Genomic DNA, 26,999 nt, shown 5'->3' with positions numbered 1-26,999 from the left:
TTTTTTTTGGTGTGCAAAACACTGTTAAAGGCTGTCAGAGAAAGCAGCCTACAAAGAGAAGTGGCATGTAAAACGACAGCTTGACTAAAGCGAAAGCACGAAAAGCTGACGTGAGAACCGTCAAGACGAAAAAGATAAATGGAACAGAGCGAGGAAACTGGCAGTGGCTGTCACTAGCTTTCCCTCCTGTAGTTGACAGGTGTTTTACATTACTCCACGGGTGAAGGGAAAAAGCACATATCTCCACCGCCTGTGCATTTATGCACTGGACACTGAGGGAATTCCATATAGGTCCCCGGATCGTGGAGCTCATTCATGCACAGTAAAAGGCAAAGCAAACTTTCCACTCAAGGAGAAAATGAAATAAAACCACCAGACTCTCTGCATTAAGGTTTTCATTTGAAAGCTGGCTCAGAGAGGTGGCTTGTGTTTTACCCCAGAGCCCCTGCAGCTTTCCAGCAGTGAGGGGGATTCACACTTCAGAGGGAAATAGAGACGAGGTTTTTTCTTAACTCACATCATCTTTTTTTTTTTTTTTTTTTTTTTTTTTGCAGTGGCCAGATTCTTCCATATTTATGCTGCTCTCCCGCAACAAACGTGTTAGTCATAGTATTTGTGTATTTGCATCCTTCCATTCACACTAAATTAACGCGGCCACAGAGGGAGGATTGTTCTGCTCCCGCTCAACAAAGCACCATTTTTTCCAGTGACTGGACGACAGATGAAAAGCCAATTTCACATGCAATAGAGATAATAAGACTGTTCCGAGGGTTCAGCAACAGAATCCCATTTTTTTTGGTTATGAGAACCAGTTGTTTCCATTAATGGCACTGTACAGCCTGGATCTTCAGTGTATTTATTCACTCCGCCACACATGCTGCTCGTAATGCGTTGTACATTCAGGGAAAGCTTATTCTTCTGCTGCGCACAGCATGAATCATTCTTGATAATAGCATCACACAAATGATTAAAAAGTAATGATGTAGATGGTCTAGACTGCTCATCAATTCACCCCCACAAAGAACGAAATCATGCACGACAGTGTTGTGCAAACTGCTTTGTTTTTCGTGAAATTTCCGAGCAGCACCAATGTGCCCAGAGCATTATAGAATAATCACACACAGCAATTGGACGGCTCGGTTGTGAAAGAAAAAAAAAAAACACGTCAGATTTACAGCAGCTATAGGGTTTAATTGACCCGTGAGGAGTGTAGTGCAGCTCTGTACATTTATCAGTCACACACACACACACCCACACAAAGAAATAGACTCCTAATAATGGAAAACACATTGATGCGCGGTGCACTGCGCGCTCTCAGCTATTTCTGCCCTTCATCGTCGCACACAACAAAGCTCTTTCTGCAGAGGGAGCGGCGACTTTCCACAAAGGGCGCAGGCATTAGGAGGCTGAGGTAATGCAGACCGGGTCCGGTTCATACACCTGGTGTCGGAGGTGGAAGGTCAGAGGTCACTCTGTGCCGGCAAGGAGCTTTCGCTCCGTGTTCGATTCCACCGATTTACTTTCTGATCGGATACTGAGTGAAATTCAAGCTGGTATCGGCGATACCGATCCGATACCAATACTTTGTGTAAATTCCGCCTAAAAGTTGTGTATTTTTTGCATTATTTTGATTTGACACTCGACCTGGTAGCACATCACTACATATTCTGCCCTTTTTTCCTGCAAATCTCTTTTGTTTCCAACTCTCTCCTTCGTTCCCTTTTGGTAAAGATTTATTTTCGCTGCTTTTCATCTCAGCGTACGTACTGTAGCTACACAAAGGTGCAATTCTCGGATCAAATGTGGCAAATCGCACCTTTGTTTAAACCTGAAATCTGTCTCCTCCAGGTGTGTCTCTCCGATGTTCTTGGCCCCTGAGGCCTGAGGAGAAGTGAGCCAAGCCCAGGCCCCGATGGGACGCCCTGTTGCCCAGCATGCACTGCTGCTCCTGCAGTGCATGCTGGTCCTGCGGCCCGGAGGCGTGGCCGGTAGGAGGGGGCCCGTTCTGCTGCCCGAATCGCCCTGTTACAAGACGGAGCACCCACTCGTCCCACACTCAGGTAAACGCACAAACACACCAACACACACACACACAGACACACACCAGGGTGAGATCGTGAGAATGGCTCATTACGCTTTTTATTTTCCTCCATCATTACGGTTATTTATATCCTTTTCACCTCCCCTCCGTTCCTTCGCTTCTCACACGGTTAAACTCGTAGACTATATATGGATCATTTCTGGACGGTTTCAACACAGCGTTTCACCGTTGCTAAGAGACACACAAGCCGTTTCCCCACACACGTCTGCGTGAGTTACAAGCAAACCGACGACCTAAGATTAAGAAAGTGCAGACCTTGAAGTACCTGAGGTTTCTGTTAGAGTAGAAAGTTTGCAATTAGTTGTCGTGTGAAGCATGTAAGCATGTACTCTCTACCGATGTTTTTTATGCTCGAACATAAAGTCTTGGGAGAAAAACATCAAAAATTTACGAGACTCGAAAAAAATATTGGTTAAAATCTGCAAGCCGTGGCGAGTGATGAGCCTCTGATTACGTTATAGGCTTTAGGCAGAAGTACTCGTCTGACCCAGAATAAGTCCATTTAATGTGAACTGAGTGTTTGCTAACCTCCCTACCGACTGTGAATATCCAATTATATCTCGACAACTGCAATTAGACGCGGCAGGCCTGTCAGCTTTTTGATTTCTCTTCGTGTTTTGACGTTACGTAATTGCCGAGTGATACTTCTTTTTAAGAATCATGTCCTCTTTTTTTTATCTGTAGCCTTCCAGTGCAGTACTACCAGTCAAAAGTTTGGACACACATTCTCAATGAATGGGAAGGTATACGTTTAAGTGAATTTGTGTTACTTTAAAAGAGTGCACTGGAAACATTTAAAAGTCAAAACCATCTTGACAATTTTTGTTCCCATTCGTCATCAGGCAGAATCAAAGGTCGCCCAGTAGAAATTGGGAGCCTGTCTTTGTCTATGTCAGACTGAAATCAAGGAGCCATTGTTTAAAAAAAGGAATATTTTAAGGATAAATTTACCCACAATCACGGCTCAGAGCTACAAATGTGCTGAAAGGGGAAAACTTACACTTGGAAAAGTTAAGTGATTATGAACTTTTTCTTTTCTTTCCTTTTTTTTTTTTTTGCCGTCCAGAAAACCCTTTCCCCATTTGTTCTTGCGAAGCGGGCATGGCTTTCCTCGTGCACTTTAACTCTGCAGCAGTTTTTAGATACAGTACATTCCGCATCCAGTTTCATCGCCCTTACATATATACGCTATCGGCCGACTACACTGCAATGAAATTCTTTGAAACGTGGTCGACAAAGGGTATCGATAGCGATCGATGCGGCCCTGTCTGCCCACGGCGAAGCAGCAAAATGTCATTGAGCTGTTTTCAGTACAGCAGAGTCCCAGTCAGATAATCACATAGCATTCTGTCTGGGCCAAATTGACTGGAAGAGCAAGGTCACTGCATGTGTGCAAAGATCCATATGCATCCTCATATTCAATACTACCGCACGGCGCAGACACTCTGCACCCGAGCGTGTCCCCCCCCGTTCCATCTTTCCTCCCGGTCTTTGTCACTTCCTAGTTAGCTGAGGTGGCCCTCTTCCCTGTGTGCCAATTGAATGCGGTGATGATGACTAACTGCCCAGCTAATGTAATACGCTCCTGCCTTGTGCTTTTCCGCGCGAGGACAATCGCACACCGGCTAGCGGGTCAGCGGCGGTCAATGCGTTTGTGTTCTCTAATGCACCGTGTTGGCCCATTAAGCTCCAGCGGTTTGACGCTTTGGTTGAAATATAGGAGCATTAATAAAAAAAGGGTCGACATTTCAATCGGTGTTCGGACGCAGTCCACCAAAGAGGAAAGTCTTTGGTCTGAGTGATCAGCTGTGATGATGCTTTAGACGAGGTCGCTTCCACACACCGGCCGGGATAACATTTGAAGTTAAATGTTGTTGGGGTTTTTTTATATCGTGGAATAGAGGGTATGCATATACATACACAGAAACATGGTGAAATGTAGCAGCAAATACAGAGAGAGACCAAGAAAAATGTGTATTATCAGATACATATTTAGGCACTAATGGCTCAAAGCAGCTTAAATCAAGGCAAGTCTGAATATTCAACAAGCATTTACTTTTTCTATGTACAACCATCAGTGATTTACTTTATACTAAAAGAAAAACAAACAGCAACTACTTTGAAACGTGATGATTCCGAGGCATATATTTCATTTATTTTCACTGTAAGAATAAGCTCGATTTTTGGAACAAATCCACTTCACACAGTATTTTCTCAGTATGAAAGGGGAGTTTTCAAACTCCCGCGATCCCCTGGGAAGTGTGGAAAAGTGCTGCCGGAGAGCGCCGTGCTTCCACATATTCTCTTGTTCAACTCCTGGTATCTCGTTAAATGTGGAGTCAGGAAGCTGTTGAAAGCAACGATCGGAAAAAAAAGAACACGGTTTACCGGGGGGAGTCGAATGCGAGAAATTACAATCGGCTGGAAAAAGAGCTGAACATTTCTCAGTGCCGGGGCAGAATGACTCGAAGCGTAATGGATGGCATATTCTAGCTCCATTGTTTGCGGACAAAGGTCATGACGCATAGAGCTCGGGCCGCTGGCCAGCGCCCGGGCCGGGCCGTCAGTAAGCGGCTGTGACCCAAGTTTTGGCCGCACCGCTGACAGTAATTGTACCCCTGTTGGCGGCTGTTGAATCTGCGACAGGAGGAGTTGGTCAGTCGTCTGATTGGCTGCTCAGATCAACAAATCAGTGCAAAAAAAAGAGAAAAGTAGCTCTGTGCAAAGGGTTGTAGACATCTCCACCTTCCTGTCCTGTTAGCTTAAAGTAGCTGAATGTACAGGGCTGTTGCAAGACAGTCTGAGGGCAAGAGGAACCTTTTGTTTTTTGATTTTCTACCTCTGAGAGGTAGGTTTGCTTAATTTTGCCCAAAGTGTCACTGTTGCAGTGTGTATAGGGGTTCCATCATTGTCACTGGTATGGAGCAATATCGGCCATCGTCCCCTTCCAGCTCAAAGCCCTAGGGAATTGTCTGGTTTGCCTGTCCACAAAGTTGCGACGGCCCTGGGTGTGAAGAGTCATTTACTTTCGCACAGATGCAGAACCTGCATTGTAGCTGGCTGCATTGTTGGCGGTGGATCCAAGATCGACTTTCTGGCCCAGACGCCGGCGAATCGAAGCGAAAGATCCTTGATGTCGGTTTGTTTTGTCCATAGCTTCCGACTTCAGGGTTCACAGTAAACCGGTAAACAGAGACACCTCAGTGCCGTGCCAATGCCGTTTGTGAAATAGACACAGATTATAATATAAGCAACTGATTTGTGTTTGTCCGGACAAATTGTCAGTTTGTTTCGTGACAGAGAAAGGCTTTTAAAAAAAGATGTATTGCAATTGGCAGTGTGAAGGTGCAGTACCAGAAAGAGGGTGGTTGCACAAAGGAGTTATGACCAGTCTGAGTCCTGCGCACACCATTTTCATTCTATTTTTTACATTTTATTTTATTTGCTTCCATTTCTTTCGGCCTCGGTATCATTAGGTTGCGAAAAACAAAAACACCAGGAAAAGGCAGCTGAAGTGCATTCCTTTCAGAGACGTGAAACAAAAAAAGTGAAAATTCATATCCAAGGACTCAAATCATTTTAATCGAATTTTGTGACTATTTCATGAACTCCCATAAGACTGGGCTCGTCTCACACCCGCAGTCAAACTGTCTGAAGTACGCGAAGGTGGAGCTGTTTGTCATAAAATGGAACTGATGCAGAAGCAAGTACGGAACGCATGTAGTTTTAAATTGCTTTTAAAGGCTGCTGACACCATCTACACACCGGCTTTGTTTTAAAGCTCTGATGTTCTGTAGACCTTTTCATTTCTTTCATACGAGGACTGATTGTTTCCCTTTAACGGCGGTTCTATCAGCCTATTTACCAGCATTTCAGTTGTATTTATTCCAAGAATATGTTGCTGAGAACCTGCTAAATGCCTCTCTGTCGTGAATATGTTCATTTAGTAATGTCTTCACAGTTATATCTCCACTGCACAGTTTAACCTCTTCGTTCATGGCCTGATGATTGTCTTTATGCAGTTCAAACACAACCCATTGTTCAGAGTTGTATACAAAGCGTTTTCAGGGACGGCAGAAATTATAGCCCTTGCTTTACTGCAATTAAAGCAGAAGAGAAAGGGAAAAAAAAAAAGGCCATGAGTCATTACAGAAAATGCCGTCACATATATGCACGTTGGCATGTGTTCACATGCATGAACTGTGCATGCAACGCAAGCAAAACCTCTCGTTAAACCTATTATCATTCTCCTTTGTGAGTCATTGTGCTCCGTGTAATGTAGCGTAATCCCTGGTTGTTAAGTGTGCAGTGTGAAGCTGCCATGACTTCTCTTAAGCTTAGCTGGGAGGACTACAAACACATTAAATATACCCCTGTGGATAACAACAACCCAACACTCCCCACTCCAAACAGACATATATTATCCTTCTGGTCAAACAAAGACATTCATATGGAGATTTGTTTTTTGTCCATATATATATATATATATATATATATATATATATAAGTATAAGTATTGTCGTACTTGCTTAACTTGCCTCAGCATACAGATTCAAAACAGAGAGGATCTTAACTTTGTTTGGAAGCGACAAAACCTGCTAAAATTCACCTTCTTAATACATAAAAACCATGATTTCTTGTCTTGTGCTGATTAGCAAATGAGAAACAGCAAAAAAAGTATTTAGCTAAGTGGCTAACATAATTTGCTGGAGTTAAATTTGTTGCAGTGCAAATTAGGGCTGTCACAGTTAACACATTAGCACAAATTAACATATGTGTTTTATTATAACTCGGACCCACAGTGCAGTTTGTGAAATCAAGAAGTGGCCAAAGAAACAATATTGATGCTGAGTTAAAAACTTTTTTTTTTTAGAAACACTTATTTCAGTGAATGCTAAGTTCAGCTTCACAGCCCTGCCAGATGGTTCGCTCCAGTACGACGAGGCTCTCTGCATTTGTCGATGTGAGTTGAGTTGTCACCAGTTCAAACAAACAGTGCAGAGAGCTCTCAAATGTCCATATGCTCTGCAGAAAGAAAACATTTTGTCCACTCCCACGTTGATGCAAGTTGTAAAAACTTGGAAAATATCCTCTCCAATGTACGTTTAAACCGTGCGTCAATGCACATTAATTGTGGAAATCGTGCGATTAATCGCGATTAAATATTTTAACCTATTGATCACCATATACAAATCGATATCGTTATGTCATTTAACTTCTTTGCGAGAAGCAAACTATTCCTTTAAGGTCAAGTTGATGACTTTTAATGCTGTTAACTAATCAAAAGCTACGACGCAGCCAAGCATGGTTGTTGTTGGTGAGCCGCTGCTACTTAATCTTTCCTTGAGGTTAAATTTAACCTCAACGTTAAGTTTAAAAACTGTTGAAACAAACACAAGAGATTAGCTGATGCTTCAACACATCATTGGAGCACTGAGAAAAAAGATGAAGCTGAACATTTATTGAGCAGAAAAGTCAGTGATTATTTGGTTACATTCTCCTAATACAAGATTTTGTTTTTCTTCCATTGTTAATTTTGTGTTTTAGGACCGTGAAATGGTAATAGTTAAAACGTTTATGCCATTTAAAGATCAGAAATAGATTGTCCATTCATCTCGTCTTAATTTCAGTCCATTGTTAGAGCTAAAACAAGAGTATTCATGTTTTTTTTTTTTTAAAAAAAAAGAACAAACAAGTCTTGTCACTGCTACAGCCGTAGATGTTCAGTCCTTCTAGACGCCTGAAATTCTCAGCTGATTCGGTAAATAAAATTTAAAAAAAAAGAAGAAGTTAAAAGCATATTGAGTGGTTGTGACCCATCGTGAGAAGCCAAGGTCTAGGTTTGTGTGAGAGGGCTCCAGTGACAGCGTTTCTTTCTATCTGTATGATTGTGGCCTGACTGTGGAAGGGCGTGCCTCACTCGGGTTTGACCCCGCTGGGGATGGCGGTTTTCTGACTTGGCACAACACTTGGCTGAGAGAACTGCTACTGTGGTGCAAGAGTGCTCTGGTCTAAAGACTGCTTTTTTGCTTTGTGTGGCGGTTTCAGAAATGGGGGGTTTGAGATAGAAAAAAGTACGCTGTGCAGTTCAACGGCGATGTTTACCCTTAAGGTACGCTCGCTGCACTTTCACAAAAACACAGCTGAATATAGCTGCAGCAGAGGTCCAATGTAAATGTCTACCATTTATGTATAGGGCTATTTTCAGGGGGACGTTGAAAGATTTGATCTTGTTGGAAACAGACTCCTGACCAAGCATTTGTTATTTTAGCCGAAAGCCCCTGAGATACCCTGTTTTTTCTTTTTTTTTTTTTTTTTTTTATTAATAAAGTGTCGTATTAAGCAAGCGTTCCTGGGTGTAGGCCTGAAGGCTTTTAAAGGTTATAAACTGTGGTGTAAACAATGCCTTCGCAGGCCAAGATGAGGGCCACGTCTCTGAGGAGTGGACTTGTTTTACAGCCACCGACCAAACGCGGCTTTTATCATCCCCGAAACAGCGAGCACATCGTTAGGGAGAGGGGAGGGAAGGCAGGCAAGGCAAGGCAAGGCAAATAAACAAATGGCCTCATGGCGTTCATAAATGCAACAGGCTCCAACGAGCGTCCAGAGATGCTTTAATTGGTCAGCTGGGGGTGGTTCTTTTAAATGTAAAGCCCTCCAAGGTCTTCAGGGCTTCAATTCCACAACATTAGCTTCTCTTCATTAATGTCCGAGGTCAGCCGTGTTCCAGTCGTGTTTTATTTTAATGGACGACAAGCTGTCGCGGGATGAATAAGCGCCTGTCCATATTTTTGGATTTGTGTGTCTTTCATTTGCCCACCGCAATAAAAGTCCCTCATGTCATTACTTATATGTTTTCAGTTTTTTTTCCTTAAGAGCTTTGGTCAAAAGCCACTAAACACACACTGATTTAAATGTTTTATTGCACATTTATTTGTGGGTTCACGGTGGTTTGTTTCGCAGGATTTACTGACTGCCCCTCGGCCACAGCAGCACAGCGATTCCAGCTGTTTGATTATTTCCTTTCGGGGTTTTAAATTAGCTTCTTGCCTCGAAATAGCGTCGAGGAACCTTGGAGCCCGGCGCCAAGGCCTTACGTGACCTTCAGGTTTCCTCCGACCGAGCAGGTGTTTGTTTTCTGACCGCTCGGACCGATCGCTTCCTTACATCGGCCTGAACAAATAGCGCCCATTCTCGCCCGCCGCCGCCGCCGCCGCCTATTACCGCGGGGCTGCGTTTAGAGCGAACTGGCTCTTCATTTATGTGAGCGCCCGCTGCCACACTCTATTTGCACCACTCACAGAAAAGCCATTCATGTTTCAGAATTGCTTCCACATGTTGCCATTGTTGCCGGGCCTGGCGGCGGCCCGTGGAGCGGTAACTTCGAGCGCGCCGGCTGACTGGAGACTGGCGTGGCCCCCGATGCTGGGAGTAAATATTTATATATCCTGTCATTTTGTCTTTGTGTCAACTGCTTCGTGTCAGAGCCAGGAATAACAAATGAGTGATGTTGGGGAGGGGGGGAGGTTCTATTTTGAGGAGAAGCTAGACAGGGGTTAAGGGGATAAGCTGCGACCAGAAAAGGTGGGGGAGGGGTGGGGTATATATATATATATATATTTATATATTTGATGTTGTTGGCTCAGAGCCCTGCTGGCTGCACTGCATTTTTCACCGCAATCCATGTGTGCGAGTCTGTGCGTGTCTTTGTGTGTGATCACGCCTTCGTCTCATGAGCAGCCAATCCCCTGATTCACTCAGCCGCCGCACAAGCATGACCGTGATGTGATTACATTATTGAAATACGCGGCTGCACGCAAGTAGCACGCAAAGCATAACTGAAATCCATTTCCCGAGATAGGGCATAGGATTACATTTTTTTTTTTTTTTTTTTTTTTTTTTTAGGACGACTTATTAGCTTCTTTTTCTGCTGGGTTGACGATAAGGTTGATTTCTTGGCTCTACGCGCGATCGTAAGTACCTCCCCGGGTGCAACTAAAATTAGCTATTACAATCCATCCGAACACAAATAAATATAACGAGATATGGTTCAAATTAGTCTCCGTGGCTCGGTATCCTGCAGTGTTGTTTTTCAAAACTCTTTCCAAGTGTGCTTTTCAATTCACGGCATTGCAGCCGGAGCTTGACATTAACACCCGCCAACCCGCCAAACACAGGTGAATTTCAAATACAGCCACTCCCACTAGCCACCTTGGCGGGCTGAATTTTGAATTTAGTTTTCTCAAACGACATCTGAAATAATAAACGAAATGCAGAGTGAGACTACGACACTACAACTCCCATGAGCACCGCGTGCGCACGGTGTTTGCTCATTGGTCCATTCGTGACCGACGTCACTGTAGTCAGGCATTTCCTGGGCGAAAGTGAAGTGGAGGTCGTATTCATATTGAAAACCCGAGGAGGAGACAAACAAAAGAAAAGCTGAAGATGGAACGCAGAAAGATAAAAAAGCTGTTTAACGAATATTAGAACGCGACTCTCTTGAATATGCGATTCTGATTGGGCGAATCGCCAATCATTCAACGGCGATTACTTCTCGATGGACCTCACCTCGTTGCCCCTGGCAACGGGATAGACACTGTTGTCCCTGGCAACCAACGACGCCCGACTTCAACTCACTTAATAACCAACAAAGTGCAGTATTTTCCGAAAATAACATTTAATTTATTTGGAGAGGATAAAACACTGGATACGTGGCTGAAGAATAACATGTCCTCTGCAACGAAGAAAAGAAAAGAGCACAGGACGGGTAAGAGAGGCGACAATAACTATAGGCTACGCTAATTTTACACAAATAAAATCTCCTTGAATCATTATTTTGTGCAACATTATTGAATAATTTAGTGAGCTTTTAATATGTGGTAAAAAAAAACACACTTTTTATTACTATAGACTGCATATTTTCATGTAAAAGGAGCTTTAGGCCGACGCAGAACCTTATCGGAGCTGATACTTGATAATGACCCACGCTGCAACGAGGGCCATAATTTACCAACAACAAAATTGCGGCTGGTGGAAATGCTGTAACTTTGGAAAACGACTCGCCGCAGTGGCTGGTGACCAAAAATGTTAATGTCAAGCTCTGAGTACAGCCCAGCCAGAGCTTTCTGCATATTTAGCTTCACGTCCTTACGAAGGCCCAAATGTTTACGAATGGCTCCTTTTGGCTTTCGTCAAAAAACGGTCGCAAATCCTTCATCTCTGCTATCGTATTCAATTAGAACCTTTTGCCCCCCGACAGACTTCCCCTCTCTTCTTCGTGTCTCCCACGCAGACACGCGCACTCCATCACCCCGTTAGCGCGCCTCCCCTGGCGCGTCAGGGAGATTTATGGGGAGTAGCTGTGTTCGTCAAGCACCGTCTTCCCCCCGGGGGTGTCGCGGCTACATTTGTATGCCGAGGATCCTCTGGATGGCGTAAAAAAAAACAAAACAGAAAACAAACAAAAAAAAAAAAACAAGCCCAGTGGAGCCAGTAGGATTGGCACATCCAAAACTTGTCGTGTCCTTCTGGAGCAGGCAGAGCAGCAGCCATTAAACAAAGTGAGATGTTTCTGGGGTGAAGGCGGTCGTGACCTCCCAGATATTTATGACACCACGGCTAATGAAAACGTAGTAGCGTTGGTGATACTTAGAAGCTGTGGCGCTCTTTCCTCATTCCTCATGCACTTATCTCCGGAGACTTGAAAGAAAACAAAGGGAATTTGTCTTTGCGTCCGAGCGGCGCTGCATCTCTCAGCAGACGATGATGTTGTTTTTTGTTAGGAGAGCCGGGGTTTTCGGTCCCTCTGCGCGTGTTGCAGACGCTCCTCGGCTCCGTTTGTCTTTATTTCGAGCCACTCAGAAATCCCACGTTTGTCACAGAAACCCGAAGCCGCTCGCTTTTTTGATGCAGTCAAGGGAGAGCGTGCTTTCATTTGAAACGCTGTCTGACAGGTGCGCCTGAAGAAGCAGATAATGTGTTTCGAGGAGGATATTCAAGCTGTCCTCTCCCTCCGTTACGACTCCGGTGGAAAGCTCTCCGGTAAATTAAAAAAAAGAGTCCCTTTGAAAGTTTGGAGTCTGGAAATAGCTCGCAAATGTAGCGTTGAAGGATTTTAAATCGCTGTAGCAACCGCTGCTGCAAAACCGCTGCTTCCCTGTGTGCTGGTGTCCGAGTCCAAGACGTTCATGCAGGTTCTAGTTCCTCGAGAAAAGAACTGGACGATGCACATTAATGAACAATACAGTGTAAATGTAAATGTGCCACATTAGGCTAGTTTCCATCTGCAGTCCCATTGGCTGGTTGGATGTAGCTGTGAGCGGACACGCAGGATCACATTTAAAAAGAGTGACGTATAACATGTGAGAAATGTTATTATATTAATATTAATGAAAGGAAAGAAATGGATAAAAAGAGGCCACGCCCCCTGAGTGGCAGAAACAAGGTGAAATGTATCTGTAAATACAGACAGACCAGGGAAAACGTGGATTATCAGATTAAATGAACTAGTGTGGATTTGGAAAAATGGACTAAAAGAGAAAGAGTTTTACTGGCTATTATACATGATGACGTGTCTGATCAAGTCTAAGCTTAAATGTGGCTCTTAAAGGCAGCAAGGCTGCAGCTTTCCTTTATAGAAGGAGGCTGTTCCAGTGGTGGTGGTGCTTAGCAATGCAAAGTTTTATACGTTCATTTAAGCTTTTATATCTGGTTAATATGTTGCATTTAGTTAAGACACTGCAGTAAGTAGAAGTAACGCATAGACGCATGTAACCCAACCTGTGTGATGCAGTGGTGCTGCGCTACGTTATTATGACTGCAGATCATGCAAGCGATGAGCGATGGAGAACACGGGTCGCTGTAATGACGGATTGACCACCCTCGGCCAAACCTATCAAGTAACGGGACAGTAGACAGGCCGTCCTCATGGCGTGATTCGATTGGTCAGGGGTTAATAGTTTGGGCGCCGTGAGAACAGGCATGTCGTGGATAATATGTCAGCGTCTGTCTGGGATATCTCTGCAAATTCCCCACAGAGACAAGGTCAGTTTCTATAAAATGTGCGCAGAGTATAGATTTCCTTGAGGCCGTTCATTCAGCAGCAGTTTTCGACGGTGTATAAAAATCCAAGGGCTTCCCGTTGAGTCATAAGACATCTCACTTTGTTTGGGGTGTGTGTGCGTTCGTGGATATGTGAAACAGTTGTGTGTGTGTGTGTGTGTGTGTGTGACAGCTCCAAGCCTTTTCGTTCTTCCTTTTACGCCGCTTTGTTTCTTCAGAGCGCTTATCTCACTTAATAAAAAACCTGTTAAAGAACTGCTCCGACAAAAAGGCGCTAAACTCGTTCTGAAATGTGCCAGCTGCCATCTTTAAATCTTAAGAATGAGTGGATCCGAACAATCGGAACGAAATGCCATTGTCTCTTTAGAAACGCCGGGCTGTGAATGAGTTAAAAGTTTAATTATGTAGATGGAAATCTCTCAAGTGTCAGGGGAGTTTATGGTCTGTGCAGCATGTTAGACAGTGAAGGTGTTTTATTATTTTGAAGAAGAAGAAGATACCGGCCGTCAGTGGTGGAGGAAGCATCTGGATACTGGAAAAAAAAATCATAACACTGTCATTATTCTTACTATTCTTGCATTACACTTAAAACTTTGAGCTCAATGAATGGGATCATATTCGATAAACTCATCTGCTTTGTGAGAATAAATGTAAATAATACTTAAGGAAATTTTTACTCAACTGAGGTCAAAATCTTCACCTGTAACACAATTGATTTACTGTCAGATTTTTTACATCAAGTTTGCATTTTTTCTACGTAGAAATTTGAAAATGAACGGAGAACAAATGGCCCCTTAGTCACAATCTAAGCAAAGTCAGGAGCGCAAAGAGTTGCAGGCTTGTTACAAATCTGTTTGAGTGTCTTCAGAAGAGTTACTACGGCCCTTTGAACCCTGATGATTCCTCAGCGCAGCTGTCACGCGGTCGTAAACGCCGCGCTCTCATTGGCTCACTCTCCTTGTGTCCTCTGGTGTCGTTGGCAGAGATGGAGCCGTGGATCTCCAGGTTCAAAGCGGAGGGCACGGTGGATTACTCACAGCTGACCTTTGACCCCGGCCAGAACGAACTGATCGTCGGTGCAAGGTAACCCTTATCCAACCATTCTCTTTTCTTTCTTTCTCTCTCTCTGTCTTCCCACTCGTCTCCGTCCTTTGTTGCCTGCGCCTCCTATCATTCTTCTTCTTTTGCAGTGTTTGTCAGTGCGTTGCATGAGTAATGATGAGTTTCTCTGTGGATGTATTCACAAGCCAAATATAAATGGTTTTGGTGATTGTTTCCAAGTCCATTGTCTTTGTCGAGCCCAGCCAAAATGTGTGTGTACTTGCGCTGCTCGTGCGCTGGAGCATCATAAATCAGCCACGTTGTGGGGACCAGCTTGACTGTCGGGGACATACAGTATATCAAGTCCCCATTATTTAAATAGAAGGTTGGACTGAGGTTAACTTGAGGGTAAATTCAGGATTATTAGTGGTCTTTAACTAAGATATGTGCATGCTTTTTTTTGTGCACTTGCAGCTTCTTTATTTAGCGTTTCCTTACACATTTATATTTCATACGTGGGGCGACTTTGTATCTAAATCCCTGATGAAGTGCGTCCGGGCACTTGACTTAATGGCTCGAGTTGTCAATAGGAAGAAACAATCTCTACAGGAGATAACAGCGGGGCCGTCAGGAAGGAGAGCAGCAAAACAAACTGAGACAAAGTGAGTCCGGGGAATTTACTAATGCACCTACGAACTTTAGATGGAGGAGTAGAAGGATGAAGGTCTGAGACGTGAGTAAACTCCCACTGAGTCACATAGCAAAGATGTGTTATAATATAATATAATATAATATAATATAATATAATATAATATGAAAGGTTAGTGTTGTGTCCATCTTATATTTATAGCTACACTACAGACAGTCCTATCAACACATACTTCCAGTTCCAAGAAAAATCAAATAAGCGATTAACTTCAATTCTCACCGCCGGCCTCGACAGCTGTCCAGTGTCTAACTGTGAAATGCAAGGCGGCTAGATGGATGTTCCTCAGGTCGGGTCAAAAGTATGAGCGATAATGGGAGCAAAGAGGGATCGATGCAAATATCAATACACTAAAACAAAGGGCCCGGGCCACACCGACACCCCGGCTGATGGCCACTCTCCATGGAGACTGATGGATCTCTGAGAGAGCAGGTGTTAGTGGGAAGATTCTTGCTCTAAAATTAGATCTCGAAATTACATGCTGGTCTTACCGGTTTTAGTTTTTTTTTTTTTTTAGACAAATGTCTATCTTTTCAGTGGAATGGGATTACTGAGACCTGTGGTACAAAACACGGATAAATGTGACGTCTCAAAGGTCACAATAAATAATGATTTTAGTCGTAATTGTCGCGTTTTTGTGTAATCTCATTCAGGTAATGGAGCGTAATTCGTTTAGTGGACAGCCTGAGACGTTGTTAAGTCAAAATCCTCTCAAGACTGAATTCAATAGAATCTAATGTTCTTGAAAAGCTAGGAAATGCCAATGAAACCGTTTTGTTTATGCCTCGCAAATTAGAAAAGCTTCAGGCAAAGCGGGATAGGCACTTGCTCTGACTGTGATTTCCCCGCCAGGCTTTAGTTGTCCTTCAGTCTGTTTTCTTTGGCTTCTCTCTTAATATTACTCATAACGCCCTGAGGAAAAGCAAAATAAAACCTTTTAGCCACACTTTTTTGGCCTCTTTATTATAGATAGGAGGAACCTAGAGGTCCATCTTTTGTTGCAATGGTCTGTTGTATTCAGGTCATTCAAGTGGTCTGACTACTAGAGATCGACCGATACTAGAGAAAAAAAAGGTCAGCTAGCAAACTCCTACTGAACAACAGTAAACAGTAAAAGTTAGGACTGTTGCTAATGACTGTAATGTGTTGGTGCTGAGTGATAAACAAAAAAAAACATTTTTTTTAACTCAACACGCCTGTGAACACAAGCATTTTCCAGCTTCCAGCTGCATGCACTGTATTAATGGGGGAGGGGCCATGTATGGGCTGCACCGCTCTGCAGCTCTTCAGCAGCACAGGGCTGCCTGTGGATGCGCCTGTCTGTAAATCCTGGGTTTAAAAAAAAAATGTATCGGCGAACTCATTTGCGCATCGACCGATACCGATACTGGCAAAAAAATGCAAATATCGGGCCGATAACGGTCGATCTCTACTGACTGCAGCTCCTTATGTCACCACTGAACCTTTTAATTTCAACCTCTAAGTTGGGGGAGCTTTAGAGCTCCGTACCGATTTTACACAATAAAACATATTTGCATTGCTGTCGAGTTCCGCTGCATTTGTTTGAAGAAAAAAAAAAAATGCAACAAAAAGACTGGAAATGGGCCTGAGGAAATTTATTTAGCTTTTTGTGTCTTCAGCAGTTTGAGGCTTTTAGACGCCACAAGCACAGAATTAATCTCCATCCAAACTGTCTTTTGCAGACACGTCTCAGAGTTATCTGAGCCATTTTCATGCTATTTTTAAGCATTTTTTTTTCTTTTATGTGTGCCCTCTTTTTGGAGTACAGGTGGCACTACTGATGAGAGGTGTTAAGATGAAAGGACTCCGAGGAAAAAAAAATGCTGAAATGCTTTTTTTTTTTTTTTTTCTTTCCTCCTTTTTGGCTTATTTACAGAAAACGGCAGCCTCGACTCACACGTTTCCTTCCTTTCACAGAAACCACCTCTTCAGGCTCAATCTGGAAGACCTGACACTGATCCAGGTGAGTGCTAATGCTCTCGCTTTGTCTGACTCACCCAGTTTCCCGAGTGAATTTCACTCCCCGTCTGCTCGTGTGACTCTTTTTTTTTTCCCAACAGACGCTGCGCTAGCCGTAGCCGACTTAAAGCTGTTACAGTAAAAGGGTTTAGCATTTCACACGTCACAACAGCTCCCCGTTGGGTTCGCTCGGCGGCGCCGTGGGCTGATACGCGGGAGGAAGGGAAGAGTGATGACAGTGAAGTCTGTGTTAACACCCTTCGTGTTTAAATCCAATTTGAAACTTTATGTGGAATATACTCCCGAGCTATACTTTTCCGCATTTTTCGAGTTGGTTCAAAAACCTTGTGCAATCTCTTTTAATATGTTTTGGTTAAATCTTTTCTTAAAACATCCTCGCAGACAATAAAATGCTCTGAAATGCAAAGTGCGCTAGCTTCGGGGCTTCGCCTTCTGCCTACGGTGTAGAATATGTGCATAAATAGCAGTAAAGCTGGCAATTATTATTGTTTTAAATCTCCGTTTCTTTCCCGCTTGTTGTCATTGTGCTGTATTTTCTTCGCTGCTGCGTGAGCCCCACCTGTGGAGCTAAGCATTTTGTGACCCACCGAGTTACCATGCAAACACTGACGCGTTGAGAGGGCTTTATTTGTGGGCGGTAGCAGCGAGGCTTCTTTGATGCCCGGACGACTCGTGATGTTTGCCATTTACAAAACCAGGGGAGAGGGCGAGGAGGGGGAGGAGAAAAACACGGCCCCGGATGGAGGAGAAGAATGGAGGTTTGCGGGGAGAGCGCCGTTGACATAAAGCCGAATGGAAAGGGAAAATGAGGAAAACGGTCAGACGGAATAAGAAGCAAGTCTGTTGGGTAGGAGGGAGTAGAGGGTGGTGAATACAAAGGAATCAGGAAGCAGTGAGACGGCAGCACACAGACAGAGGGAAAAAAGCTGAGACCCCCTCCCACAGAGATAGACGAGGACTCACGCAGGGCCCGTCTATTGTGCGCCCGCTCGCTGGGACGCACATGCTTTTTAAAGATGCTCCGCGCAGCCTCCTCCGTTCCTCGTTTCACCCCGCGCTCGGCTTTCAGAATCAGCGAGGAGATTTATTATGAGCCTCTGAGCCAATCAAGCCCTCATCTCCGAGACGTCATCTCCAGAGAGAACAGCATCTGGTAATCCTCGCCGGGGCCTGGGACCAAAATTGGGCTGACCTGTGCACTAGACCCTCCTTTGCATTTGAATGGACCCAAGCTTTAGAGTCAAGGGGAAATTTAGGTTTAACCGCTAGCACTTTCTTTAATTCCTTCCCTTTCAGCGTAGCATGAAGCCGAGGGATTAATTGCACAGAGATTTGCTTGACTGTCGCCGCTGGGTTTACATATATTCCTCATTCCCACTATTGATGGATATGAAAGAACCTGAAAGAATTTCCCCGTTGGCGCCGTTGCTCCACTCACACTGCGCTCATTGCCGGCTGATCAAATAGATTTACAAGGAAATATGGTGCTGAGAGCTCCAGAGTCAACAAAGAAAGTTTGGGCACAAATACTTCAGGGTCTAGAAGTTCAGCGCGTTAATGTTCAAAGGATTTTTTATGTTTTTTTTTGTTGTTTTTTTTGTTTTTTTTATTCTTTCCCCGCTAAAGGAAATCAAGCTAAAAGCTACACCTACGCTTGTCTTTGTGATTTCACCCCATCCACACGCATCAGCCATGTCGGATAAAGCCCTGTGGCAGTGATTTGTTCTTGCATGACTGGCAGCGTTAAGAGAGGGGCTGTGTATGAATTGACAGGGCGAAAGGCTTAGAGCAGACGTAATACGTTAAAGAGTTGGATATAATCACCACATGATCGATGACTGATCCCCCCTCCCGTACGTGCATGCATAAGAAACACGTTCTGGAGAAATCTGCTAGTCCTCTCGCCCTTTAATGTGGTGCGATGAGTTGTTTTCAAACCTTTTGCAGAAAATAAACTCTCAATACCTGGTGGCCTGTATTACAGGGGGTTTAGAGAGCACCGACGCTTACGGGTGGTAGCCGAACGCTACTGGTCTATTGCACATATCGAGTTGAGACAAGGAGATTGATCAAGCCGGGGCGCCAGCAACCCTAATCTCCTCAGTAAATGCCCTCCTTGCTGGAGGTAATGAAAAATAGAAAACACCAACTACACCAGAAGTTGGATAGAAAAAATGACCTTTATTAAAAGAGTTCATGTTCAGCCACTAGAAGTTTTACTTTTCAACTACCTGTGTGTTTTTTTAAGGCCACCCCACGGATTCCCCAAGTAGAAAGGGTTCAGTCCCTTAAGATGCAGGTCTTCAACAGGGGGTTCACAGAGGTACTGCAGAAAATCTTTGGTTGATTGGACATTTTTCATATATTTTTTAAACTTTCCCCCACAAATTTAAGAGTTCCCAGGTGAAATCCCATGTATGTTTATGTTTAGGGTAGTTGCACATGTTTGAAATAAAAAAAAAGAATATTTGAACCTGTGCATTATTTGAATAACTTAATATTGAATGCAAAATGATGATAATAATGTATATTTATAAATAACACTAGGCTGAGTTTAATATAGAACATATATAGTAGGTAGGGGGTCCCTACTTAATCCCTCCATCAGTTTGGGGGTGCATAGTTTGAAACATGTTGAAGACCTTAAGAGATACACGGATCAAGCATAACATTATGACCATCTAGTAAGTAAAGTAAAGTGCCTAAATTTGTAATTAAACAAGGAAATTGTACAATGCAAGTAAAGCACTTAGCAGCCATGTTTTTGGGGCAGGAGGAAACCAGAGTACCTGGAGGACACCCACGCAAACAAGGGGAGAATCAAACCCTCCTAATTCCAGGATTTGAACCCAGGACCTTCTTGCTGTGAGGCACCAGTGCCATCAACTGCCCCCACTCTTGTGCCTACAAAACACTTGTGACTCATCAGAGAATGGACATGGTTCTTTCTGAGAGTGTCCCGTGGTGTCTGGCAGCAGATGGGTTGAAGGGATCGGGTCTCTGTGGATCATCCCACAGATACTTGATCAGCTTGGGATCGAGTGAATTTGGAGGCCAGGTCAACAAACGCCCCATGTCTGGTCTGGTGTAGGTGGGTGCTACATGTCTAAGTAACATCCACAGGCCCAAACGTTTCCCAGCAGAAACACTGAATTGTTGCAAGATGCTTTAAATGTTGTTTATTTCTCCTGGCAACGCTTTTAATGTTGTGGCTGATCAGTGCATAGTAGCTCGTCTAAGGAACTCTTCACAGCAAAGAGGTGGCATTTACTAAATCATAGAACACAAACTTCCAAGCATAGTCTCAAACTGAGTCTCTAAAGAAAAAAGAAAAAAACTTCCAGGAGTTTTTCTCCAGCGCCTGAAGAGGCCTTTCCTCTCCCTGTCACCCTCTGCCCTCTTCCTCACTGATCTGGAAAACACTGTCAAGAACAAAAGGTGGATACTTTTTCCCCCTTGCTCCACTTTCAAAGTTGTGTAGGAAAAAATAAATAAATAATTATTAAAAAGAAAAGACTCTCTGTGAGCTAATGAGACATTTAGGCCGACCACCGCCGAAAGAATTTGCAAGAAAAACTGCAAAGTACAGTTTCCTTTCCCCGCCTACAGGTGAACCCCGCATTATATCCCACATCTGTTCAGCATTGTCCTCCTGCCCCCGGTGTCTCTCATTGAGTTCCCTGAACTCGGCTGCTGCCAACCTTGGGCAGGCGAATCAATGCTGGCAGGGCCTTTTCCCATTGTGTTGCCAGGGCTGATGAATGGCCAAGCGAGCTCCATGCACCAGTCGGCCTCGTGTTCCCGTCCTCACCTGAGCCCTTCAAATTATGCCCTTTGACGCCGTTCAATACCCAAATAAAATAATCCCCCTCTGCCCATTTTTTAGCTTCACACCTGCTTAAATAAAAAAAAGCGGCACACTTCCATGCTGCTCCTGAAAAAAGCCCTAATTGAAAGGACCCAAATTGCCCACGTTTTCAGGCACAACGAAACCCTGTTGAATTCCCATTATTCCTGTCAAAGGCGCTAATGTAAGGAGAAATTAGAAAAAGAAAAAAAAAAAGACGACGCAGCCTTTAAGAATCTACTTTTAGGATGGCGTTTCCGTGCGAAATCGAAACAGGATGCAGACAATGAGGCAGAGTTTCATCAGAAACACAGTGTAGCAGCATTAGTCAATAAGCACTGGGATGAGGAGGATCAGTGGCATTGTTCACCATTCAATACAGCTGAGGAGGAGGAGGAGGAGGAGGAGGAGGAGGTGGAGGAGGAGGAAATAGTGGGGATCCACTCCAGCCTCTCTCCTCCTGCATTGGCACGCAGAAGCACTATCCATAACAGCTCCCCTTGGCAACAGACTGTGCGCGGTGTTGAGACGTACATTGAGCCTCCATTTCTCTTCGCGGTGCCACTGAGAAGGAAGGCGGGTCCAAAGAAAACAAAAGGCTCCTTTCTGCTCTTCCGTGTTGTATTTCACGAGCCTATCTCCCGCAATTACACTCCGCCGTCCAGACAATTAGGCCTGCTAATCAGCCGCTAACAGGAGCCCTCCTGTTTAGCTCTGGAAGCGTCGCTAATGCAATTACCAGAACACTAGCACGGCCATGTGAATGTATAGAATGAAAAGCAGGACGCGAAGCGGAGGTGCGGATGCTAGCGTGTTCGGTGAGCGTTAGTGAGAGGCGTAACAGGGGGTCGCATCCACGCTGACTTATCTGTTTACAGCGTGACGACGACGACGACGACTCGGGGGCCCCCGCGCTCAGACATGACACCGAGACCTGTTTCATGTGTAAATCTTTCAGCAGCTTACATCAGCAGACGTGCGCTCTGAATGGTAAACAATGCGCGGGCACATCAAAAAAAAAAAGCTAATATCAGCTATTCATGAGACGGATTAGATTTTCCCCCTGCGGGGGTTTTCGTCCGGCTCTCGTACCTCAACCCGTCCGTCCACTTGTGAATGAGGCCGGTCGTTTTCGTGCAGCCAGGCGGCTGTCAGCGGCGAGTCTCTTTATGCAAAAATGTATTTCCATATCATATCTGGAAACTTTCGGAATTCAGCCCTCAGCCCTCCTCCGTCTCCCTGCCTACTTCTCTCTGCCCACACAGTCTCCCTTCTTCTGGCCGACTCCTAAGTTGGACTCTGTTTTCTTCTCGTCTGTTGTTTTTTTTTCCTCGTCTGTTTGTCCCTTTTTTCTTTTTTTCTGTCCTTTTTTTTTCACCCCGACGGTGACAATAGCCCCTCAGTGTGAGGCCTGACGAGAAGCTCGGGGGCACAATGGTTCGTCTCTGAAGGTTGCGCCCATTACGGGGGCAGGCGAGAAGGGTGGACACGCGGAACGCGGCATATCAGGAATTTTTTTTTTCTTCATCTTCTTCCCTGAAACTGTGAACGTCTGCCAAAGTCTCTCTGCCACACTTTATCTCACTTCAAGGATCATTCCAGCCCATTACAACGTAGGTATTGTTTTCCGAGCGTTTGCCAGCGTACCCGCCGGTAATGATACCAGTCGCCGCTTTGCCAAACGCGGTTGCGAGATGAAACAAAAGAACGGCGGTGGAAGAATTACTCGAGTGGCTCACATCAAAGTTCGCCAAGAATGTCGTGGAAGAACCTCACGACTTCCAGCGTTTTAAGCCCAAAGAGAGGCGAGCTATTTGAGAGCGCGTTCGTTCGAGACGCCGCAAACTCCCCATTGTCTCAACGCGACGTGAAGTGATCCGCTTTTCTAAACGGTGTTGCGGTCTAAACGGTATTGGTCTGAGTGGAATGTATTTTTTTGGATCTGAGCGCTGCACATGGTCCCGCAGCGTACGGCGTGACCAGCGCACCAGAAATGCCTCCCAGAAATGCCCTATCACCGATAACTACCTGATACGACTGTTGATTTAAAGATGTGTGTGGGTGGCTGTTGTGCCGTTCCACCTGACTCTTGACTGATTCAGTAACGGGCAAAGAGGTGGAGTGTGGGTGATGCCAAGTCAGACAGGTGGCGACCGGAGAGTTCATCATCCTGTCACTCAAAGCAGCTGTGCTCTCAATTCTGCATAAATTCTTGATGTGATTTGTCATAAACAGGGAGATTAGATATAGAAACTAAAAGCATTTTATTTCAGAGTTGGAGATTTTAACATGGACTATTAGAGAGAGTTTGTCCAACTCAACCCATGGGCGCCATGTTTGCTACATCAGAGGTTAGTTTCTACAGTGTAACCCTATGGGGCGGATGTGCTACGTTGAAGCTAATGTCTTATTTTCACCATTAACAGGCCTATAAATGTTATAGCTAATGTCTGTCAATGTGTAAAAGGTCCTCACTTAAATATCCCAACGTCTACTTCCTTTAAATATCTTAAATGAGCCTGTAAAATGCTTTGTAGCCCAATCACCTCATCAGTCATGGAGCTGTGTTTACCTTCTCCTCAGTCTCCGTGTTCAACCATCACCGTTTAAAGGTTGAAATTACTAATAGTAGTAAGTAGAATTATGATTATAGCATTAGCACGCTAGCCATAATAAATTAGTAGTACCCGAGGAAAAGTTACATGTCAGTTAAATTTATCTATCTACATGGACATAAATTACATGCACACATGGAGTTTCACAGTATATATGACGCTAGCTGCTATTTTTCTGAGTCTTTAGTCTAGATAACTAGCTAGCATAAGGTTAGCATAAGGCTAAGTTACCTTCAAACTTCATTCATTTGCAAAGCGGTGTTTTTGAGATCAAGGTTCACATTAATGATGGTACGACTTTATTTTTCCTACATAAAATTTCAACAAATGTCAAAGAGAGACACTGACATTTACCTCACGTAATAGGGAGAAATCCAGTTCTTCCTTTTAATCTTCTGCTCCCATAACTTCCTTTGGTGTGTTTTCCTGATCCTGTGTTGCACTGTGGCATATTTTAACTTTTAATCCAACTTTATTCTCTTTTATTGCCACTTCTCTATGGGTGAACATTGGTTAGATGTATCTAACATGGCGCCCATGAAACACGTGACCAGCTCAGAACCAATCAGCATAGAGGGATAGATCAGACGCTCCATTCCCTAGTTAGAAAAACTCATTCTCTTTTGGAACTAGCCTCTAGTGGCCATTTGCAGAACTGCAACGGCAATTTGTAGGTTCTTTCTTGGACGCATCCCTGGTTTACAGTACTTACTGCACTGTGTTACTGCCAATTAGTGGTTGGAACTGACAACTCACTACTCAAATAGTTATTCTAAACTATAATAGTCTTCTATCATCTGTATATGTTGAGCTTTTCTCCAAACACTATTACAGTGTCATGATTTATATACAGTTTCTTTCTTCTGATCTAATTCAACACCCTTATCCCCCTTTGCTGAATTCATTCCTTCCATCTCATCTTCTTTGTTTCCCCTCCGTGTCTTTATTCTAGTTTCCTCCCGGTGACAGGAGCACAGTGTAGGGCCTCCGCAAAGCAGCTCCCTCTTATAAAGCAAAAGAAAAATGATTATTTAACGACAGCACATTCCAGACATATTTCAGTCCGAGACAGCTTCATCTCTGGAGCGCAGGGGCTGAACAATAGCATGTTAATGAGCTTTTAATGTTTCTTAATGACTCCGGTGTCTGCCATTGCGCGGCTGTTCCTTACTTTGGACCATTTGAGACGGGGCAGTCCGATCGGGTGCCTTCAGTGGTCAGCGATGCCAACTCATTCCCCCGAATTAACCGGCTTATGGACACCACCCACCCCTCCAGTAGCCATGAAGCTGATGTCTGTAAGATGTAACGAGGATACGCAGTGTTCTGAAAATATGCCACGCTACGAACGATGATGAATCGCACATGAAATCTCCCCGTAATGATAAAAGCAACCGCTTTGCTCCTGCGAACGCGATCTCAAGTTGTAATTGTTGCATCGTGTTACGATTGATTTTCACGCAGAACGTGAGTGAGTAAGGTTTCAGGCCATTAACAGGTTTTCTCCCCCATCTCCCCCCCACTCTCCTGTTGCGACTAGCGCCCACGTTGAATCCACCCGGGGGCCAGCTGTGGCGCTCTCGTGTGCAGCCTGCGCCGCTTGTGCTGCTCGTGCTGTTTGTGCTGATGCGTGTGGTTTGCGGCTGCGGAGGATGCGCGGCCCCGGAATAGCCCGGCTCTGGCCTGGAATGTGAACTGACACACAAACGGAGGAGAGGAGCCAGCTCCCATTAATGCTCCATATCTTATCCTCGTTGAATAGTACCACACACCCTGAGCTCTTTCCTCCCTCTAAGCTCCCTTCTGTATGTGTGCGTTTATGTGTGTGTGTGTGTGTAGCGCTGCCTGCTGAGGCAGAAAGCAAAGGGCCTTGTCATAAAACACAAGAGTACACTTGAAGAGGAAATGAAGGAAGTTCTCCCGAGTTCAGATTTCCTTTCCCACTTTGTCCTGGTATAAAACAGCCCCTGATACCAAGGTGAAACGTAATATATTATCATTATCAGTTAGTGATATTTACTATATTCCCTCGGAGAGCGGTGGAGCCTGCACCTCTGGCTACTCATTACCGAAGGAAAGTCGTATTTCTGTGGCCGGAAAAAGGAAGTTTTAACTTCTGGAGACTTTTCCTGACCTGCCACCGAGTATCATCGTCAAGGATTCCTCTTCCCGTCCGTCACTCGGAGCCGGAGCCGGAGCCAGCAACGGTTAATTCTACCTGTCACAACTGCGAGGGTTGCGGTGGCCCCGGTGTTCTCCCAGAGCCAACGCTCATGTCATGAATTTTAACAAAGATGGGGAGGGGGGGTGGAGAGCCCCCGTTCCCCAGAGGTCAGGTTGAAATTAAATGGTAGAACCCGTAGCGCGCTGGTGTCTTCACCCTCGGAGGAGACATGTCGAGGTTTTTTTTTTCTCGTCTTATTCTCCTCCCCTCTGTAGTAAAACTTAAAATCCATCCCCCTCATGTAAATCACGTTGACATCGTACTCCGGGGACTCGCCTGTTATGTCGTAAGATCCCTCCTTTTTCCCCGGCACATAAATCAAATCGACGTCGCCCCTTGCAACTTGTTTCTCGAGCTCTCGGCTCGGTATACACCTTAATTGGATTCTGTGTCTGTATTTAACGTGGCTTAGCAAAACTTGCGCGTGCTTGTAAAGTGTGTTTGCTCGACACTGAGAGCACAGTGGAGATGCGATGTCAAACTCGGTTACCTCTCTCTTCCGTTTTAATCCATTCCTCCCACCCGAGTCAAGAATCACCGGCACCCACGGATCGGTTCTGCAGACTCAAAACTCATCACGCCGCGGTTTTTCATATCACTTTTTTTTTTTTTCTCTAAGTGTGTTTTCTAGTCTTCTGTGGCATGTGAATTGTCCAAATTGTCTTCAAAACGCCGGGAATGTTGCCACAGTCGAGAGGCAGACATGCTTTTGTTTGGGTTTTGAAAGTGCTCCATGCTCACATGGCATCCAATTTTTTTTATTTATTTTTTTTATTTTTATTCTTTCTCGATGATTTATTGTGAGTCTTACGCTACTATTCTGTGTCTCTGCAGGAGGCTGAGTGGCACTGCGATGAGTTCACCAAGGGAGCCTGCTTCAGCCGGGGAAAATCTGAGGTGAGCGGAAGCGACGCACAAACACACCATTGTCGCTATATTGAAAACTTTCAGTGTTGGTATCGTAAAAGACGAAAAGAACACTGCTTTAAAAGAAGAAATCATCTTATCCAGTGGTTTAACTTCCAGTCCAGAGGAAGTGCACAGACGCCATGTAGTTAGTGAAATACTTCCACTTGCAAACTCATCAAAGCTGCTGCGTGGCTTGAAATGCACCTCCCCGGTAATGTAATTTTGTGTTGCAGCTATGCAGACGTCAGGAACTATGATTGGTTCAAAGTGTGTCTCCTGGTCCGTGTCTCAGTGGCTGAAGAAAATACTAAATCAAAATTGGAAATTGCCATATCCTCCAACATCTTTTCTTTTTTTCCTCATTATGGTAATTTCTGTAAAAAAAAAAAAAAAGAAGCTTTTGTTTAACATTTTGTAGCTTCAGCTCCAACGTGATCCTATTCAGTTGTCATTGTTTGATATACATGAAGAAACCTAGCGGCATAAAGTTC

The 26,999-nt window shown here is 44.4% G+C and overlaps 1 protein-coding gene across 2 annotated transcripts in view; it reads left to right on the top strand.

The window, feature by feature from the left end:
• The window catches only part of sema5a (sema domain, seven thrombospondin repeats (type 1 and type 1-like), transmembrane domain (TM) and short cytoplasmic domain, (semaphorin) 5A), a 151,689-nt gene that overhangs the window by 37,803 nt on the left and 86,887 nt on the right, over positions 1–26,999 (top strand). For both annotated transcript variants that reach the window (XR_007110754.1, XM_047568522.1), the window contains exons 2-5: positions 1,849–2,060; positions 14,149–14,248; positions 16,851–16,896; positions 26,434–26,496. Coding sequence is in view for 1 of the 2 variants with exons in the window: in XM_047568522.1 (XP_047424478.1) it covers positions 1,913–2,060; positions 14,149–14,248; positions 16,851–16,896; positions 26,434–26,496 (357 nt within the window). In the remaining variant the exon portion in view is untranslated. The remainder of the gene's footprint in view (positions 1–1,848; positions 2,061–14,148; positions 14,249–16,850; positions 16,897–26,433; positions 26,497–26,999) is intronic.

This window comes from Mugil cephalus, chromosome 18 (assembly GCF_022458985.1).
Source record: "Mugil cephalus isolate CIBA_MC_2020 chromosome 18, CIBA_Mcephalus_1.1, whole genome shotgun sequence".
NCBI lineage: Eukaryota > Metazoa > Chordata > Actinopteri > Mugiliformes > Mugilidae > Mugil > Mugil cephalus.
Note: the sequence above shows the minus strand (reverse complement) of the source record. Positions and strands in the feature narration are given on the sequence as shown.